This window comes from Nipponia nippon, unplaced genomic scaffold (genome assembly GCF_047370975.1).
Source record: "Nipponia nippon isolate SJK-2023a ecotype South Korea unplaced genomic scaffold, ASM4737097v1 scaffold_8, whole genome shotgun sequence".
NCBI classification, from domain to species: Eukaryota; Metazoa; Chordata; class Aves; order Pelecaniformes; family Threskiornithidae; genus Nipponia; species Nipponia nippon.
Window position 1 is genome coordinate 31,548,789 of NW_028262402.1, and position 20,543 is coordinate 31,569,331.

General features: G+C 37.5%; 1 protein-coding gene across 3 annotated transcripts in view; it reads right to left on the minus strand.

Moving 5' to 3' along the window:
* AOPEP (aminopeptidase O (putative)) overlaps positions 1-20,543 on the minus strand; it is a 209,057-nt gene that overhangs the window by 92,942 nt on the left and 95,572 nt on the right. For all 3 annotated transcript variants that reach the window (XM_087741672.1, XM_087741673.1, XM_087741671.1), the window contains 4 exons: positions 20,291-20,393; positions 20,065-20,172; positions 10,353-10,396; positions 2,445-2,505 (listed from right to left, as the gene is read on the minus strand). In XM_087741672.1, coding sequence (XP_087597798.1) covers positions 2,445-2,505; positions 10,353-10,396; positions 20,065-20,172; positions 20,291-20,393 — 316 coding nt within the window. The remainder of the gene's footprint in view (positions 1-2,444; positions 2,506-10,352; positions 10,397-20,064; positions 20,173-20,290; positions 20,394-20,543) is intronic.

Genomic DNA, 20,543 nt, shown 5'->3' on the forward strand with positions numbered 1-20,543 from the left:
TGCATTTTGTCCCTCTAAGAGTACGTGCTGCAGGATTAAGAGTGACTTTAACTATTACGCTACAGGACTCTATAGTACAGTCAGTAAAATAAGGGTGATAAGCAGCTGCTTCTCCATTGCTCAAGCACTTAAGAAAGGTCATCAACAACTGCAGTGGATACTCTGTGCCGCACACTGCTCACGCTGCCTGAGTGGCTGGCTCAGCCATAAGACTTTGCCCAAAGGAGCTGACAGAAGCCTTCCTTTACACACCCCCTAGTCCACTCACCTGGCAACCCGTAAGAGAGAGAATTAATCCGTTCTGTGGCATTCCTGGGCTGCTATTTATGACGCACATAGCTCACCTGCATGTAAGAAGGTGATCTATGTGCCTTCACATAGATTCATGTTAGCCAAGTTAATAGTTTGCTATAAATAGCAAATATATTTAGATTATAGATACTAACGTATTGAGAGCTACTAAGCAACCTCTACAGTCTTGATTTCAGGAATAAGGGCTCCCCAAATGATTTAATAAAGCACAAAGGAAACAAGGCTTCCTGTTCACTGGATGGCAACTACAGTTCTTTCAATAAAGTGGAAACTAGTTCCCACAAGAGCCTGAGAAGTGCTGAAGGTAACAAGGGTAAATGATCAAAAAGGTTACTGAGGGAAGAGAGAGACAGAGGGAAGAGGTCAGCATGCTGATTCTCAGAAGCAGCAGAATACTAGATCAGCACCATTCCTGTTGATGTCGTTTTTACAAAACAGCCAAACTATCAGGGAAATCTCTTTGGTCTTTAAAGAAAATTTACAACGATTTACAAGCCTGATGGATGTGGGAATATTTCTGCCACATGTTTTGCTTACACAATCACTAGATACTTGCAGAAACTAGAAACTACTCACTATTCATTCTGAACAACTTATGGTACACACTCAGGAAAACAGAGTTCAGTTTTCACGTTAATCAAAACCATTTTCAATTCTTTAGTCTGCTCCCATCTTCCTTTATTGTGATTTTAGAGTTGATTGTGGGACACTAATAAAGCACATTCTAAAAGAGATACGTGTAAGTAAAATGCCAGAAAACTCTTTCATTTCAGACAGCCAGTTCAGCGTCTTACAACTACAGCTGTGCAACATCAGTTTCTCCCCTATACTTGAAGCAGCTGTTCTACAATGTATTGAATTCTCTATCAAAAAAAAAAAAAAAAATTAAAATCAAGGTCCTTTTTCAAGAAATGACTGAACATCAAGATGCAAGATGATACTTACTGTCCCTTTCTTTCCTTCCTTCCAATTAAAGCTGATTTTATTTTCAATAATTTTACAGTAAAAACCAAACTGTACCTCGATTTTATAGCATCTTCAAATATTAGTCTTTGAACATTTTGATCTCAGGACAAAACTTCCCAAAGAGCCTTCTACAGCATACAGAGACCAGTGGACATGCACACCTCTACAGCTGTCAAGGGAAAAGCTCAACCACAGTGTCTGGGTACAGGTCAGGTTCAGTAACCACTGCTTACCATTTTTAGCGCTCCACCTATTTTGACAATTCTACCTGCAAACATTCTCACTCCTTAGAGCCTCAGGCATGCTGCCTAAGTACCTTCATTTAGGCACATACAAACCAGGACTTATCATTCTAACTCTTAGAAGTTTTTTTTTTTTAAAATGCTAATGCAAAGTGGAAACAAATGCAATCACTAGGTAAGATAAATCCCAAGCAACCTAGGGGATGCCAGCTTAGGGGAAATCCGTTAGAAATTGAGCCTCAAGTGTGTAATAAAAACATACTTTGTATAAAACTGGTTTTTAGGAAGATTTATAGAGATATCTTTCTTTAGCTAATCCCAGTTCTGGACCAAAACGAATAATCAGAGCCTTCACATAGCACAAACACAACTAAGCATTTTCAGTTCACAGAATTTAAAGCATTAATATTAAAAGCTTTTAGTATTAAAAGCAGAAAACAATGCTCAGTCTCAGCTGCAACAGAGCTGGAACACCAATGAAATATGATACCCATGCAGCAGATTCTTGAGCAAGTCACAATATTCACAAAATATTAAAGTACAAATAATTTAACATTTAGTTACTGCTGTCAGTGTGGCTTTCAAGTAATTCATATACTGACAACTGTGAACAATGCTCCTTACATTTAGTAGAGTCCACCACTATACTGTAAAGTACACTTCCAATACTTGCTTACAATAGTAAGCAAGAGGGTAAGTTTTGTAAGATTTGCCCTTTGTCAGGTTCGTTGAGACGATGGTGGAAGTAAAAACCTGGAACCCATAAAAGCTAAACCCATATAAAGATGTGGAAAGCAGTCACCATCAAAACTGCTTATTTAAAACGATACCTGTTAGAAGTTCAGGTAATGATTTAAGTAACATGCAATGTAATGAGAAATGCAAGACTCCAGAAAGAGCTGGGAACTGGTATCTTGTATTTACCTTTGGTATTCCGGAGGTGTCAAGCCAATTCTGGAAGATACTTTCTACAGTTAACCCAGATCTTAAAAAAATAAAAAAAAAAAATTAGAAGACACAAAAATACCAATTTTTCCACATGAAAAATTAAACCTTTAGAAGCTGAGCAAACCCCTGAATTCCAAGTATTGGTTGTACTGCAGTGGTGCCACATTCTTGGTTTTTTAGTGAATAATACCATCAGAGGTGATATGAGCAAATTAAAAACAGATCAGGTTTTGTGTGCTTAAAACTCAAATGATAAATTCAGTGCTTATGAGGATTGACAGAGAAAGTGTGAGATGGTAAACTGGATTTATGAAACATGTAAAGTATGAACAGGTGCTCTACTTCTTGTTGAGTGGATTTTTGTTTGTTTTACAGAAAAAAAAAAAAACATAGGCAAGTAAATTTAGCTGGAGACATTCAAAACTAGTATTTTATTACAGAAGCAGCCTGAATGTAAAGATAAAATACCAAAGAAAATGGGAAGAGATACAAACTTCCTTAAACTTTTGGGTTTTAAAAGGCACTGATGGATATTAATACTCAAAGTTACCAGGTATCTAATGTATTTCAGTTTCATCTTTTCTGCACTTTCTTTATATCCTGATAACATTTACAGTAAACTCACAGAATAGCCTGGAAACCCAAGAAAAGGGAATAGTTTGTCATGATCAAGCTGTGTGGGACTGAAATAACAATATGCATACATATTTGCAAAATCAGAAATTGTTATTTCCCCTTTTACTTTTGTAAGCTAATTCTGTTGCATTTACTTCATGTCTGGTTGAAGTCTTTCCAACTTGCAGGGAGGCCAATTTATTTAAAAAAATATAAAATTTACACTGTCCGTGCATGCAGTGTGCCAATACTGAAAGAGGAACCTGAGTAAGCCCTCAATGAATGTAAATATTCTGAGAAGCAGAATAGATGTGCATGGTCCTGTGCATGGTAATGCCTTGGCAAGACTCATTCTAATACTTGCAGCTACCTTCACATGTGTAATGTAGACCCATAACCAACAAAGCATTCCTGAAAAGAATTTAGAAGCTCTGAAGCAGGCAGGCAAGCAACCCAATACAATTTTTATATAAATTACATGATAAAGAAGCTTTTTTTTTCCTCCCAACCCCTGACAAAGCTGTGCTCAAAATGCTTACTCTCAACGATGTTTATTTATGAACTCTATCAATGATTAAGAAGGATTTGTAATGAATACATCAGTCATTTTTACAGAATGATTTTTAAACCTTTAAATATTAACTTTCACTATGCCAATGGGAGAGAGATCAATCACTGTTCTGCCTGATATGCAAATGGAAAAACTAAGGCTTAGGGAGCTTACAGAGTCTCAAAAGCAGTCAAGCAATATGTTAGTGGATGACCCTCGACCACATTCATAGAGTAAAAATTTCTTTGTGTTTATTGATCATAGTTATTACTCTTTTTTAACTTGGCTAGATTTATTTGGAATGACCAAAGATTTAAATTACTGATATTAGTATGTGTCACAACAGCACTTTTCCAGACTTGGCTTATATCCCAAGCTAGATATTCTTATCCTTGTTGAATCCAAGATGAAAAATTTACCCACCATCTCCAAGCAGAACAATGTGTTAGCATTCCTTTGAGGTAGAATTAGCAGCTACAACCTCCACTCTACACCATTGTGTTTGGAGATCTGCCATCCCTACTCACACTGAGCAGTATTCTGAAGGAGGTCGATTAAAACGAGCAGGTCTACCTAATAGAATAAAATTCTGCCGATGTGAATTAGGGGTTGGAGCATCTGATCAAAACAGAGAGTCAGCTGGCTTCTCATTGAGTAATTGTTCAACAATATATGCAGAAAATAAGCAATCTGGTCTTAACAAGCTTGTCCAACATACACAGGGATTTTGTAACAAAGGCAAAAACCAGACACCAAGTGCCTTAAACATAAGAAAGTCTTGACTTACAAGTGCTGCTCTGTGTCATTCAGCTACTAAGATACGCTTGCATACCTAGGCTACAGCATCATACTGAAAATTGGAAGAAGCTACAGATTAAAGAAAAAGAACATTCAGATTATAATGACAATAAAGCCATTTATACATGCTTTCGTTTTCTATTAATAGTTTTCTTCGTTTTTTGATCAGTCATATCTTATGGCGCAGGCCAAGGAGGCTTAATGTGGAAACAGCAGTAGTCTACTTGCTGCTGGAAATATATTTTGATGGTTTATGCAATTTAGGTCCAAAGTTTACTTCAACAGTCTCTTTACAAGTAAGAAATGACATATCAGCCTGGCTGAGGTGACTTTAAAAGTCCCAGAAGGGTGAATAATTCCCATAGAGACAAAGAAATCTTCCCAATCACTAAATCTGAAATGTCAAAGTACCTCTTGTAACATTAGGAGATAGTAGGCTGTCACAGACAAAAAAATAATTCTCTCTGATCATGTGGTTCAAATAATTGCAGCAGTCATGCAGAAGCATTTCTATATGGCCAGGATTCTGAATTTTCAGGAAATTACCATGCTGCATGTCTGATCACTATGGAAATCAATTTTCGACATATAACTGAACACATACACCACGCTTGTAATGGGGTAGTGTTCTACATTCAAATGAATTGCTAAATATCCAGATTTGGTCAGCTATTAGTATCACTTTGTTATTTGTGCAAATTTATTAAATTTAGAGCATCTGTCTGCCAGATCCTTCAGGCTATAATTAACTTTACCTTACTACAGTGCTCTAAAAATCGGTGTCTAGTCTAAGTTAGTTAGCTGAGTCCCCTCCACAGGCAATGGAGAGCAAGAGAGGCACCTCCAAACAGTCAGCCAATTCACCTTCCTTGGGATAAGATGATGTTTTTTCTTGAGTTCTTATTTCCGTCGGCTTACTACAGAGAGCATGTACAGGACAAGCTTAAAACTGGACACCCAAATTTTATATAGTTAAAGGCAGATCAGGTGGATTGTACCATTTATTCTGTCTCAAGCAGCATAATCAGAATAACAATTTTTTATTTGTTATTGCATGAATCGAAACCAATTCAGCTTAGTGTTCCAATGTTGAAGCAGAGCTAGCAGCTAGGGAAAAATACCCTTATTTGTGCATTGAATTTGTCTTACCTAGGGATAAGAAACACAGCCTCACAATTCCAGTTTGTCCTTTTTTTTTGTCCCCCCAGAAACTAAGCTTAATTTAAAGTGCGAGATTTCCTCAGGAAAGAAAAATCTACGCAAAATAATAACACAACATTTGCTATGTGCTGCCTTTGTTTAATATACCCTCTATTTCTTCCAAAGCCAACCACAGCTCATTTCAAAACACTGGCTTTGAAAATGAGCTTATGACACTGAGGGGAATTGCACTGTTCTGACACCACACTAATCCAGGCAGAAACACCACTAGTAAGTTGCTCAGCCTCTCCTGAAACTTTGACATTTTTCTCAAGGGCAAAGACGACAACGCTGCTATCTCTCTGCCTGCAGGACCCTCAGCTTCAGCTAAACCCACCTGTCATATGACCATACGCAGTCTTCTTTCTTTGTACTTTCACACACCCTTTTTTTTTTCCCCAACTTAGGACATTCTTGTTGGCATCCATCAAAAAAAAGCAACTTGTTTTAACATTTTACAGGCATTAACTATTTTTTTCCGAATATGTTAGTAATATACAGACTATTGCAAAGATCTACTCTGAATGTGTTGAGAGTCAATACCGAAGAACTGTGAAGTCGCTGGACAGGTTTCCACTAACTTGTTGGGCTTCGTATCAAGCCCAAAAAATAGATCACAAACAGATTGCTATTTCAAAACAAATGTCCTAGAGAAAGGACAGAGGGCCTGATATTTATAGAGGCTGCAGTTCAGTAAAGCATCTGTATTCAGAAAGGGCACTTACCACCTGCTTATGTTGCAGTTAAGCATCTGTAAGGACTTAAATCTGCGGTATGTGTGATTTCCTGAATGGCCTTCTGGTTAAGGTACTGTATTGGACTGTGGGATCTGGGTCCAATTGATTAGCACTATAACAGAGCTCTTACAAGGCTGGGTAGGTTCTTCACTTGCTTTGTACTACAGTTCCCTACTGTAAAATGAGAATGCTAGTACATCCATTATCTCATCCCTTGTCTATTTGTTTAGACGATAAGCCGATCATAGGAACGATCTCTTAACATGCATACATACTGTTCATGGCCAGATTCAATGCTTCAGAGCAAGCTCTGTAAAATACTAACATTAATAATAATTTGAAAATTAGCATTATAAAAGATGCCTGTATATCAAGCTTTCATTGCACAAGGCCTGAAGGCACTCTGCAAACTTTAACATAAACCCACTTAATTCCTCAGTCAAGGAGGAGAAACCACTTCTAGAATAAGATCTTGCAGCAAATAAACAGTGCACATGAAAGTGTGCAACTTTTTTCTTTTTTTGTAAAGGAAGATAAAGAGTCTGCCATATCCAACTGAAAATACTTCAACAAGCATAACTGCTTAATCTGGATATATACATGCATATACATCAATCATTTTCAGAGTAAGCTATTCCAGCTAAATATGGAGGGAGAGCAAATCAAAGACTAGTGACTGATTAGTGATTCTGTCAACTAGCCATAGCTTCCTGCAGGTAAGATTTCCTTTGGTTTTTGTCCAGCATATATATTTTGGCCTACCAAAAACATGGAGGAATCAAAAACACTGGAAAAAATCTTTCCCAATGATATGCTTTGCGAGTTGGGTGCTTACCAGCTGTTTGTCTCAATCGAAATCACCACATTCATGACAGTGTGAGTAATGAAGAAAGCAAGTATGAAGGAAAGAGACATATACCTGTATAGCTGAGTAGTTTGAAATTACAGCATTATTTTAACATAGATTTAGTACTTAATTGACAATTTATGAAGACATCCAAGGAATGTGGCTAGTAAGCCTGAGTTATTAACAGTACAAATAGCAGAGCTGCAACACAAGCCTTCCTTTGTCTATCATGTATTATTAAAACCATAGCTTTATTAGTACACTTTTTTATTTTATTGAATGAAATTAAATAAAAAATACCACCAGAAAACCCCAAAGAACACTACTGACCTGCTCAAAAAAATTTGCAGTTGTAAAGAGCACAAGCAGCTGAAACTGTTTTATTTGAGGCTGGTGAAATTCACCCTTTGTTACTGGGCCTTAAAAACACTGAGTCTTTGCACAGCTCACATGTTGGGCAGATGTGGAGAGGATCAATTTACAGCAAAGACTATGGGTGTAAGCCCTGGGGAGAACAGAGCCACTGGGAGTTTTATCAAATCTAGTGAACTGTGATATACAGACACATTAAGAAGGGGTTTGGTTGTTGTTTGGTTTAGTTTGTTTTGTTTTGTTTTTAATGTAGTAAAGTTTCATATTATATATGAGGAAATAAGATGCCTCAGTTACAGGTGGGATGTATTGTAGATTTTCTAGAGAAAAGCCAAGATAATGTGAGGCTATAGCCAGTGCATGTTATATTTTAAAAGGCTTTGAAAACAGAGAAGGGCAATCATAGATATTTGTTTGTCCTTCTTGCCATTGGCCCCTCACACACAGAAATAATCTGCCTTAAGGGCAAGTTAGGAAATTCCAAAGGACCAGAAGATAACTGCTAGGCCTGTCTGATGTCAGTATTCAGCCACAGTCCAGAAACAGGAGGATCCTGCCTTGGAGAATGGATTCCTACCACTAACATGCCATTAAAATTGAGTCAGAGCAGGAACTGAAGTAGCCCTATGAACTAGGCATGCAATCCTCCTCCTCTGAGTAGAGAAGGCAGCAAAAATCAATGACTGCCACTTAAGAAGTTACATCTGTATCTTGGAACTGCTCATCGCTGGGAATGTACTAAAAAATCTCCTGTAACTAAAAACTAAAGGAATTAAGTACTGGAAGAGTGAGAATCTTTTAGATACAGTCTGCTGCATCCAATAGCAGAAAACTAATGTTGCGTTACACCAATGTAATAATTCCAGAAAATTTCCACACTGTTGTATGATCGCTTTCCGCCAATGTTAATCCTGTTCTCATTACAAAAGTCTCCCATAAGCCAAATTCTACTCCTAGCTACACTAGTTTGCCTCTGTTGCCACAGCTGAGGGAAGGATTTGGCTTGATTCCCTACTACTAATTTGTCTTTTCTTATTTTTTTTTTTTATGATTAAGTCCAGCCTTACAAACTTTAGTATATTAGAGTGCTTAATATTTTTCAAGCAAGAAGCATATAGTTTTAACATTAAAATTTTACTTGGTAGAATTGCACAAGTCTGGGAGGTTTTGTGTGCTCCAAAGAATTTTGTTACTCAAATCTTGAAATGCATTTCATTCCTACTACTGAAACTTTATGCAGAAAAGCACTTATCAGCAGATGATCTCTAAAAATATTTCATTTTTATCTTTCCTCCCTTTGCTTTTACCTCAGGCTAGTACTTGTGTACTAGCAACAGAATACATTCAAGAATGAGAAAACATCTTTGTAGCAGATAAGAAATTAAGGCCTTCTGTATATCCTGATGTTCTATTATTTTTGGCATTGCTGTTGATAAGTGCACCCAAGGTAATTTTGGCAGTAGGTAAGTTCAGATATGCAATGTGTCCAATTGTAAAATGAATTACCATAGATCTGAAATTTTGTCCATACGTTCTGGAGTATGATGCAATGCAAATGAAGACATACTTCTTTTGCATTAGTCTCACGAAAGTTTAAATATTTTGGCATGTTTCTAGGCTGAAAATCAGATGCTTATTCAAATAAAATTTTCCACTGGGTTTGGACCTCAGAGAAACACAAGTGAAAAAAGGAAGAAAAATAGAAATTTTATTAACAACTCAATTTATAATCATGCCATTAAATAATTCACTTTCCTATATATTCCATTTAATATTCCTGATTATATTTGGGCTGGAAACCCATACCCAATGATATAAACAAAATATCATCTTACGGTACATCACTAGGAAATATAACACCACCCCAACTAAACTCATGATGCTACAAAACACATTATCTCAATGATAACTAGCTTCTCTTTCCCTCAGTCCCTAAGAACAGAAGTGTTTCACTAAAAAACACAATACATTTGACTTTTATGAATATCTTCTCTCCTTTATTTTCCAAACTACTCACCCAGATTTATGAAGACTCTTGGAATCCCGCTCCCCAAAACTGCATTTTTCAAGTGAATACATTATTTTTAAAAACTATAATACGTAAAGCTCCACTACAAAAGAATTTTTATTTGTAGCACAGTCTGTAGTAGCACAGAACAAACCAATGGATAAGCAGGGATGGATTCAAAGCTCTGCTAAAGACTAGCTGTATCATCTTCAGCCAGTCACAGTCACATACAGCAGGATTTTGAAGGACATGTCAGGCAATTAATGCTGGATTTCCGTTAGCATTTTCCATCCTTCCCCATTTGGCACACGGTGTGACAGGGAGGGGATGGTACCAGACTACTGCTTGAGTAAAATCCATCTTCTCTGGTTTCCCAGATCCGTGGCAAAGTTCTGGCCTCCTTGCTCTAGGGTGCCATGTGCCAAAAGCAGCTGGCAGGAGGATCACAGATTAATTTGAGGAGGCAGCTGCGCCTGGCACTTCAGATTGCGTAGTGAGTACAAGACTTCACTGCTGCCCTAACATGCAAGTTACAGGCACTGCTTGGGGGGAGCATGGGATAGCAACAACACAGCAGGTCTCATGTTTTTTGTGAATATACGTCTGAGAATTTTCAGAGAAAGATACACACACACACTTGAAAAAAAAACAAGCAGAACAATACTAAATGAACTCCTACTATTTCTGGCTAGCACAGCTGATATTTAGGCTGATTTCTACTTTCTTCTTTGACATTTCTAGCCTCGTTCTCACTTACTCTTTTTGTTCAGGGATGTCTTCCAACAGCATGGAAAGAAAATCCTGGAAAATGAACAAAGCACCACAGTTAATATGTTTATGAAGACATAACTCTGCATCTGCATTGCTAGTGAGCAATGGATTTATACAGACTGCAGATAACAGAATGATAAGAAAGAAGTTTATATACCCACTAGAGTGATATACTGCTCAGTTATTTATACAACATACGTTATGTTTGTCAGTTTTCCAACCCACTCAAGCAAAAAGTGTCAATATTGAAAGAAAACGGGCTTGAAAAGCCTGCTGACTATTTTAACACAATCCCACATTCCCACTTTTATTTAATCTATAATACACAAACAAACTATATTTAAAACTGTTAAAGGCTGCAGATTCACATACTCAGAGGCTAAGAAACACCAGAATTAAGGGTGTTTACGTTCTCTCCACTGTGCTTATGTTATCACACTATCTTTAATTATATAACCACATAAGGCTTTTTTTTCCTTAATGCACGTACCTGATTGGAAGATCACACCTACTCCTCATTCCATGACAAAATTCACAATGTTGCTGCCAACCACACCAACTAAGGAGTAAATTCTTCAAAGAAAAGGTAGCTAGAATTTCTTTCATGGATTTACAAAGAAGGTGCAATGCCAGTGGAACAGCATTAGTATCATCCTCACTTAAAACAGTATGATAAGCCCTCTTTAGAAAGTTACACCTGACATCACACAAAGGTTCTCTGGCACCCCACGCTATACCAGACCTAATTTTAATGACAATCAGTTTGACAGAATGCACTCCACTGAACAATCTCATAATAAGATTTATTAATATGAATTATTCATTTATATGCTATTTCATAAAGCAATACATCCACTTTATTAATACTAATCTTTGTGGAGACAAGTTTCATAGGCTAATGATATTCCTCACTGCAATACATGAGTGCAGGCTGATTTCTGATTGCAAGTACTTGCTCTCTAAGGTCTTGAAGACTGTTTCCTAAAAGGCAGAAATTTTTTATTTAGGGACTCTGCTACGGCATTCAACAAAAGATGCCGTTTCTCTGTCTGATTACGGCATTGTTAGGGAATCAAAGGAAGAGTGATTGCACAATTGAAACTACTGGTAACGATGCCCAAGCCTTCCTCCTTTAGATTACAAGTAAGATTCACGCTATGTTGTAGTGGCTGCAAAATTTGCTTATGACAAAAGGTAAATTACACAGCGCTGGGCTCAGTGTTGCTGTGGCAAGAACGCCATCATTAACTGTGCCAGGAGGCATTCTGTCCTAACTACAGTGTATTGCTGACATGGTGATAACGTGTGAAATACCCTTATTTCATACTACTAATTGCAGTTCTGTACGATTATTCTGTATGTAAACAGAGAACTACTGTCTCCTTCCACGTGTGGAAGTTTTGCTGGAGGTACAGAGTAAGCTTACATGGAAAGAAAGAATTTGAAGAGATCATCATTAGAGTTGTTTCAAAAGCGTGCACACTGCTTGTGGTCATCCTTTACACTACATGCACTGTCTCTGTATACATTCATGCAGCTAGATGCCCTGATTGGATTGCATCGACTTTTTATAATCAATCCCACAGAACACTTGAAGACACCTCTGGTATTAGAAGTGGTTTTATATTCTGTATACTATACTATGAAATTAAACATCTCCTTTGTGATGCAAGCTGTCTTCATTTTTCCAAATATCTATTGAGAATAAGGCAGTAACCATCATTCTACACACTTTTTTAAAATTAGGATTAATCTAGTCTATCTTATTTTAACTGCGTCTATTTTGATGCTCCAAAACAGAGTAGGAAAGCAAATTACCACTTACCTCATATTTGCATGGCTTTTAACGTTTGCCTATTATCAAGTCTGCATGACACATCCCATTATAGGTCTGACTTTTCAGTTGGTTGTAGGTTTGCCAAACTTTAACCATCTGGAGTGAAATTTTATCCTCGGGCTATTTTTTTCTTCCTCCCCAGATGAAATGGTTCAGAAGTGTCCAAGAGAAAAGTTAGGGGATAATGTGGGGGGGGTTTAAACTTTGATGCCATTTCTTTAAGAGGTTCTAGTGACCTTAGACTTGGAAGCAAAGACTTGTGGATGAAGAGGGTAATCATAAATAAATGCTGAGTCAGATCATAAAACAAATTATAGTTTGTTTTTTGTCTTTGTTGCAAGTAATTCAGTGAAGCCAGGAAGAAAATATGAGTTAAAATCACATGCCACCACTGTGCTGCATTATTAACAAACTGGCTTATATTCATATTATTAAATAATCTCACTTCCCTACATATTCCTGTTGTTCTTCCCTGGCTGGACACCCAGAGGCTAGAAAACAACTTTTCCCTATATACAGAAACTGTTATTCTGCAGTTTGTGGAATTTTATTGACATTTGGCCAAACTGAAAAAGCCTTTGAAAAATGAGTTCACACATGTTCACTAAGGATTTGCTAGACCCTTATAATTAAATTCTCTAAAGACTCTTGTCTGCTCTCACCATAGTCCAGACTGAAGCCAACAATTTTAATCACAACTGCAACTTTGGGCTACTGCTGAGCACATCAAATCTGGATACGGACTGTGAATTGAGATGAAGTAGAAGCTTTCTTTGCATCGTTAATGCATGTAACATGCCTGAGTCAAAGGCAAAGAAGAGTGAGGGCCTAATGACTGAGAAGTAGGTTGAGAGAAGAAATTTTGAGAGCCCTAGGAATGAAGGCTACTTAAAGCAGTACCTAGAGAGATTTGGGTTTAGAAGACCTTATATGACCAGCATATTGCTGGTCAATGCAATGACCAGCATATTGCTACTCTTGAACTGTTTTGCGGCACCAGAAAGGTACCTCTTCCTGATCACACATGTTGATATTAAATAAAGAACACTGAATATTAAAAGACAAATTATATCCTCTTTATGAAAAACTCAAATCTAGATATTTCAAGCACTCTACAACCAATGGATACTTTCAGTTAAATTCTCTAACTGAAGTATAAATGGGATGCATAAGAGCAATGGAGATGTTGTGACTAAATGTGATACATCTAAAAGGATATTCAGTTGGCAAAAAATAAATGCCAAATGCACTTACATCCAATTCCTTATGGAAATTACCCACTCAAAGTTAAACTATCCCTATCAGTTATGGAGTTGGTAAATGACATAACTAAATGGTAAATGTTAGTTCGTCCCTTTTGGGTGGGAAAATAAATAATGAGCACCCTTCCTAGGATCCTGTTTATTTTGAATTCCCTCCCCATTCATCTTCCTAGCTTTTATTTAACAAAATCAGCAACATGTTGAAATCCTTCTCTTGGCATTTTGGTAACAAGCCCAGAATGCTCCTCCAAAGGTGACAACTTCCTACCAAGAGTAGGCAAGAGTACCCAGCTATATGCTCTATTATCAGGCAGCAATCACTAGCCAGACAGTTTAACAGTTTAAGCCCCAGGCAACGGAGCCGCTGACTAGCTCCAGTCAAAAGCAGAATTTGTTGCCCATTTACCCCATGCCAATGAACTGCATTCAGATCACTAGGAATTACCTAAAGAAAAATGCCCAACAACTGTGGCAAACAAGAAAACATAGCACATACGAGGATCTGACAAGGATTTCTGGTAAATCTTCTTGTGGGTATTTAAGGTGATATCAGCCCCCTGGATGGCCCTTCCTGGCACTTCTCTGACTGGGGTCATTGTCCCTGTGTAGCACAGCAGCAGAAGGCAACCTCTATCCCTGCCCGAGCTGCCCAAATTCACAGTCCAGTGCTTTCACATAAACCAGTCTTAGTAAACAGTCCATACTAACAAGACTGAATTTGTCCTCTTAGATACAGTGTGAATAACTAAGGGAAGCAAGTCTTAAATCACCCCAGCTGTATTTGTGAAAGGGTTTCTGTCAGAGCCCCAAATCTTTCACAGAAAACATCTTCGTACATGTCAAAACACCTCAGAGCAGATAAGTCCATTCAGGGACGGGATAAGCTGGACATAGAATGACTGTCACTTAATTCACTGAACAAAGGGTTGGCATTCCTCCTTACCGTATTGATGAGAAGGTTCAAACTAGACCTCAGGGGGAGAAGTGAAGGCATGAAGCTTGAACATGCCTTCTCCTAACACTTTGACACCAGAGCCTATGTTGTCTCAAATTCACTTGAAATGTTTTAATTTCTTCGGAAGTTACACCAATTCTCACTGTCCACTAAAAATACTAAACATAGCACCACCTAAAAATTTGAATTAAACACAGATTCTTTCTATTTTACATGTATAAAGATGTAAGAAGACACATATATACCTAAGAAAAAGATGAGGAACTAGATCTGTTATGTATCAATGGTTCTACATAGAGCCCTCAATTGTTCTTTGGACTTCTGTTTAAGACTATCTAGCAGAAAATCATATATAAGCCGCATTTGACTCTGATTATTTAAAATACATCTCACTAAATCAAACAAAAGGTGGAGCTGTGATTCAGCACTAATAAAAGCCCACATGCTTTGGGACTGCTCCCTTGTCAGTTTGCTCTGGTCAGAATTAAAGAATTTATCTTTTTTCCTATCAAATGATATTGCATAACAAGCTACCAAGTAATTTTAAGCTTGAAAGATACTAAATGGGAGCTAAGCAAATACAAAAACTTTAGGTCAGCAGAGGAGTGAGAGACTACTGTAACAGAAGTGGAAATGCAAAAAGATACTGAAGACTCAGCTGAAGACTGAGGCTCAAGACTTGGTAAGTTCAGCAGGAAGGATTTGTGTACTCTATCAGAAAGATCCAAGACATTTTCAGATATATGGGTCACTTCCCCGATAGAAGACAATTATATGTGTAAAACTTACTGCTTCTTTTAAGATCTTTGTACTTGAGATAAATGATGCCAAAAGATACTCCTTTTTTTTTTAATATAACTATACCGTTGGACATTAAAATGTGTGATACATTAACTGACTTTTTAATGACTCATCTGTATTTTACATGATTATAAAACATCTGGGCTCCCCTTAGCTTCACTACTCTCCGTCTTCTTTTCCAGTTCCATTTCTAGCCCTACTTCATTCTGATCTCTCTGTCCTTTAAAATACACATTTTATCTTATATAATTATGAAAAGAGTATATCAGAAAAAAGAAATAGGAAGTTTTTTCACAAAAAAAAATCTTGCCTTATACCATGTTAATGACTTTTACTAACCTAGTCTTACTTATACTTCAAGCACAATATTTCATACGTTGCTTCTTTCAAGATACTTGTATTGAAATAGAGACATGGCCTAAAGTTAGTCAGATTTTTATATACGAACACAATGGGTTGTCAAAATGTGCAGTCTAATTAACTGATCCATACATTAATCAATTGTCACATACGTAAGCATTTTAAACACAGTTAATCTCAGGTTAAATTGCCTGACCTAGTGAAGCAGTCTTTTTTATTGCCTTACACTTGTTAGCACTTGAAAAGTTGAACAGAAAGAAAAGCATATGGCATGGTAAATAAAGTGCCTATGAACAATGAACAGGGAAGAAAATACCAAGCAGCTGCTTCATGTGAGAGCAACACCTATTCTACATAAATAAGGCAAAGGGCTTTGGGAAAAAAAAAAATAAAAGGACAGTGATCATGTAGTTATTAAAGATTGTCTCGTAATGCATACATATAAGGAAAGTGAATGAAGGCTGCATGGTGCAACAGCTAAGAAAAAAGTAGGAATATGTTCATTTATGCAAGAATTGGAACTGGAAATTAACTCTATCTGAGTAAAACTGACCCATCTATTTCTGTTTTCCAAGCACATGAGACTGTAGAAAGCAAAGACCCCTGTCCTAGAGGCTGCTGTGGATGGGACAGCACCAGAGTCCACAACATACCCCCCTGTTGTCAACAGTTGTTTGCTCAAGCTCACAGGTCAGTAACCATGGAACAGCCGGGGCCAAAGTGCACAGACAAATTTTTAGTTCAACTCTTCTCTAAGGAAAAAGTTCTAGTGACTGAAACATCAAAATACATGCATACTGCATGCTTAGACTTCCAATTCTGGTTAGAAGAGTTCTACAAGCTAATAGATAGTTGAATGGCAATTTGTGTGTGCAGATACCAATTTTATAGAATGATGATAATGGTATATGCTTATGCAAATTGGTGTGCAGGAACATGTTGATATAGGTACATATACACTGGGCTTGGATCCATACATCTGGCTTTAAAACTTTTAAGAATAGCATAAATTATTATTTTTTTAAAGCGCTGCCTCCTTAACTGGCATTTCATTGTAGCAAATTATAACTCTACCAGATGGATGAACACTACAGACCTTGGGTTATTATTATAGCAGACAGAACTACATGAAAATTAAAGTCTGCAAACAATTGAATTCCCAAGGTGTTCTTATTTCAATATCAAACTGAACAACAGCTTTAATTGTGTTAGGAATATCAGCAACTTGCACTCCTTTCTATTTATTTACAGTCAGTAACACTCCATTCATTACTTAAAAAGTTCATTCAAAGCAGTTACTAAATGAATTCTCTCACAGAAAAAAAAAAATGGAAGATTTTTTTAAATGCTTCTCAAAGATTCCAGACTTGCTGTACTCGTCTGTTGCTAACTCAACTAAAATAAACAAAAACTACTATTAAAAACATACTGAGCACACAATCAAAATGGAGGAAAAAGGCAAACTGATTAATGTTTCACATCTGAAGTCATTTCCTTGCACCTGCAGCTCCCATCTAGGAAAAATACTACAAACACCACTGAAAACAAGACTGGTATTCAGAACACGGGCAATTATTTTCACTGTTTTTACTTTCCCTTGTCCCCACAATTCCTAAAGCTGGGAACTTTTACAATTGTTTTGGACAAGGTGAAAGTACAACACTATGATATTTAAACTTACCGTTTGCACCTCTATTTATTTTAAATCTTTATTCATTTAAACACTGACAGCACATTTGTTCAAGAAGGAACTTGAATAATAAACTTTGTACTAACTTGACTTCATTGCTTCTACATTTGCAATTCCTGCTGTGATTGTTTATCTACGTATACCAGACACCAACATAAGTACAATCTTTAAGATTTCTTACAAAGAAACTAAATGCATTTACAATTGGATATAGCCCTATCCCCTTTCCATTTTTAACATAGTGACCAAACAACAGGATGATGTTAAAATTCACATCCCAGAAACTTCAATGGGAGCTGGAATTAGGCTTCTGTGAAACAAGGTAAAAGCGCAAAAAGCACACAGTAGAAGTTACATAGTACACAGCTCTTTCTCCACCAAATCAAGCTATCTTCAAATGAAGGAAAGTATCTTTTTTTTGACGTACATTAAGCACATAGCTATGGGCATATTGCCCATACTCAAATAAAAAGTAGCCTAAGAAACCCAAAATAAAACGCATCACTTACTCTTGCTTGAATAATTAAAAACACTGAACAATTTTTTATCCAGTAACCAGAACGGTTGCTTCTGGATGCAGAAACAGCATACAGTATTTCATCTTATGAGACTGGAGTTAGATAAGCTACAAACTGATATTTCATAGCAGAGTGCTGGACAATGGCAGAAGTCTCTAGTAGATGGGTAGTTCAATTACGGTGCAATCATGACTAATAGTATAATGTGCTAAGACATTTTGCAGCATTTAAACAGTCTACTGACACAACTCATCTCACATCAACCACGAGCAACAAGCTAACTTTTTCTCACCAAAATAAGAGTACCTTTCTTACCACCAGATTAAAACACCGGGTTGCTTCGTGTTTTTAGCAGTTTCATGATTTCTGTAATTTTCAAAAAGTTTCCAGCTGTGTAACAGTGAAGCAGCATATTTATGATTTCAGACATCATAACATAGACAAGGCTCATATAGTCACTGGCATTTTCCACACTATGCCAAACGTAACTGCTCAGGGTCTCAGTAACATGGTACAGTAAGCAGCTGCAGCAGTGGAAACATTAACTCCCTTAACACCCCAGACATTCCTCCATAGGGCAGAGCTGCTGCAGTAGAGCTACTATGCCTAACTTCTGGGTGACTTGACATACAAAAGAATCCACAGTCTGTGGGCTATCTGTAAGATACATGGGCATACATCTCATCCCATAAGAGTGAGATTCAAAACAGCAAGTGCACGAGCAAAGAATCATTGTGGCTGGAAGAAGAAACATTCCCTCAAAACCAGAGGCCCTTACTCTGTGTTGCAAGGAGATACTTATCACCATCCTGAATCCCCTCAAAGATTTCAACCAGAACTCCAGAAAAGACAGACTTCAGCAAAGAAACTGGTTTCAGAAATTCACTCATACCCCTTCCCTTCTCTTCGCTCTTCCCTGCCCCTCACTCTCATCACACTGCTTTTCTAGTGATGCCAACTATTTGTCACGTTGTGCCTTTGTTCCCGGACCGTGATGACCTGGTTCACAGACACCCCCATGAATGCTGTCTTCACAGCATTACAGAAGCAGCAAGCTGCAGTGCCACGGCACAAGCTGGATTCATCACCAATGACAGGATTTCCTAGAACTTTGAGTTCGGAGAATTATGTCATTCCCTTCTCAAAACAAAACACTGGAGGACAAGACAGTTCCCCTTTCAATGTTACAGCCAGTGGTTACAGGACTCATTCAGAAAGACCTGGGGGGAGGTAAATTTCTATTTATAACTCCAGGTGGGTTCTCTGTGCAACAGATGGTACAATATACTGTGGTGTGACTTGCTCAATCTTTCCTTTTGAAGCTGTTCTACTTTGCGTGGAATAATTATACACCATTTATGCCAGCAAGCGAACAAGCTGTCTGTTGTTCAAGTGATTAATATGTGCAGTTGGAGTTAGGGAGGGCAGATTCCAATTCCTAATTGAACACTATTTTTTACAACCAAGCCTTCACCAATCCAGGAATAAATCCTGTTCTATGAGAACAACTACCCTTAAGAGTGGGCTGCCACTGCATGGTCTCACTGTCAGAGAAAGTCTACTGAAAGAAAGTAGCAGCACATCTTAAACATCCCTTTTAGATTATTACTTCAGTTACAGAATGATTTAGAAAGCATGGGAGTATGGACCATGATGAGGAAACCTATTCAGAGGCTGTGACAAGACTGCAGTACAGGTGAGTTGATGTCAGAGTGATGGGGACATCACTCTCTGACCTGGTGAGGAAGAGACTGTCCTCTTAAGCAAGACTGTGAAATTATAAGCATTGAATGCAGCGGCATGCAGAGAGGAAGGAAATAAAGTCAGAAATATAACATGCACACACTGTTACGATTTATAGAAGTTTTCAGTTATGTTCCTACTCTGCGTTTCTTCTCTATCAGAAACAGAGAGGTATCAGAGAAAAGATGGACTGATCACAACCAAAACCCATGAGCTAAAAAACAATTCCAGTATGGTAAATGACTCTTAATCTTTGAGAACACCAGTACCTATGAACATTGACCTCTGAAAGTATCAAGTTTAAAAAAATAAAATCACCCATTGTTTACATTATCAGATACTAGCAGGGTGTCCGATTATGTATCACTGTGAAAAAAATGTTCTGCCCTCTAGCAGGTAGGAATATCACCAATATTGCCAAGTTACAATTGTCTCTCTATTTTCACCACAATCAGAAGTAGTGATTTAGTCAAACTGAAAGCTTAGGTCATCTGTTTTTTCAGAAAGTGAGGAAGAACCCCAAGCACAGTACCTGAGAAAGGACAAGCTGCCCATGGAACTTATGGACAAATTTTCGTAAAGATGCAAGGTATGAAGCCTCTCCTATTGTCCTTGCCAGAGACCGCAAAAGGAAATAACCCTGGAAGAAATTAAGCCAGAAACAAATAGGATGCTATGAATTCACTGATGTCTAGAAGAAAGAAGTCTTTATCATATTAGTAAAGCAATTTCAATAGAAATCAGCTGGCAACACTCACCTTCAAATAGTGAACCTGCATGAAGATTTTTTCTGCTTTAAGACCATGTTTGACAATAGATGCTCCAGACTCACTAAATTCTCCTGTGCTCTCCTTTTTGGGCCTAAAATGGTAACACACTACTTAAGTCTTGGATAAGTAAGTAAAGAAATAACTAATACATCACACGTTCTCACAGTTGAAAGCAGCATGAAAGACATAGTAACTTTAGACACCTGTGACTCGTTCAGTCTTTTTCTTTTCCCTAAATAAA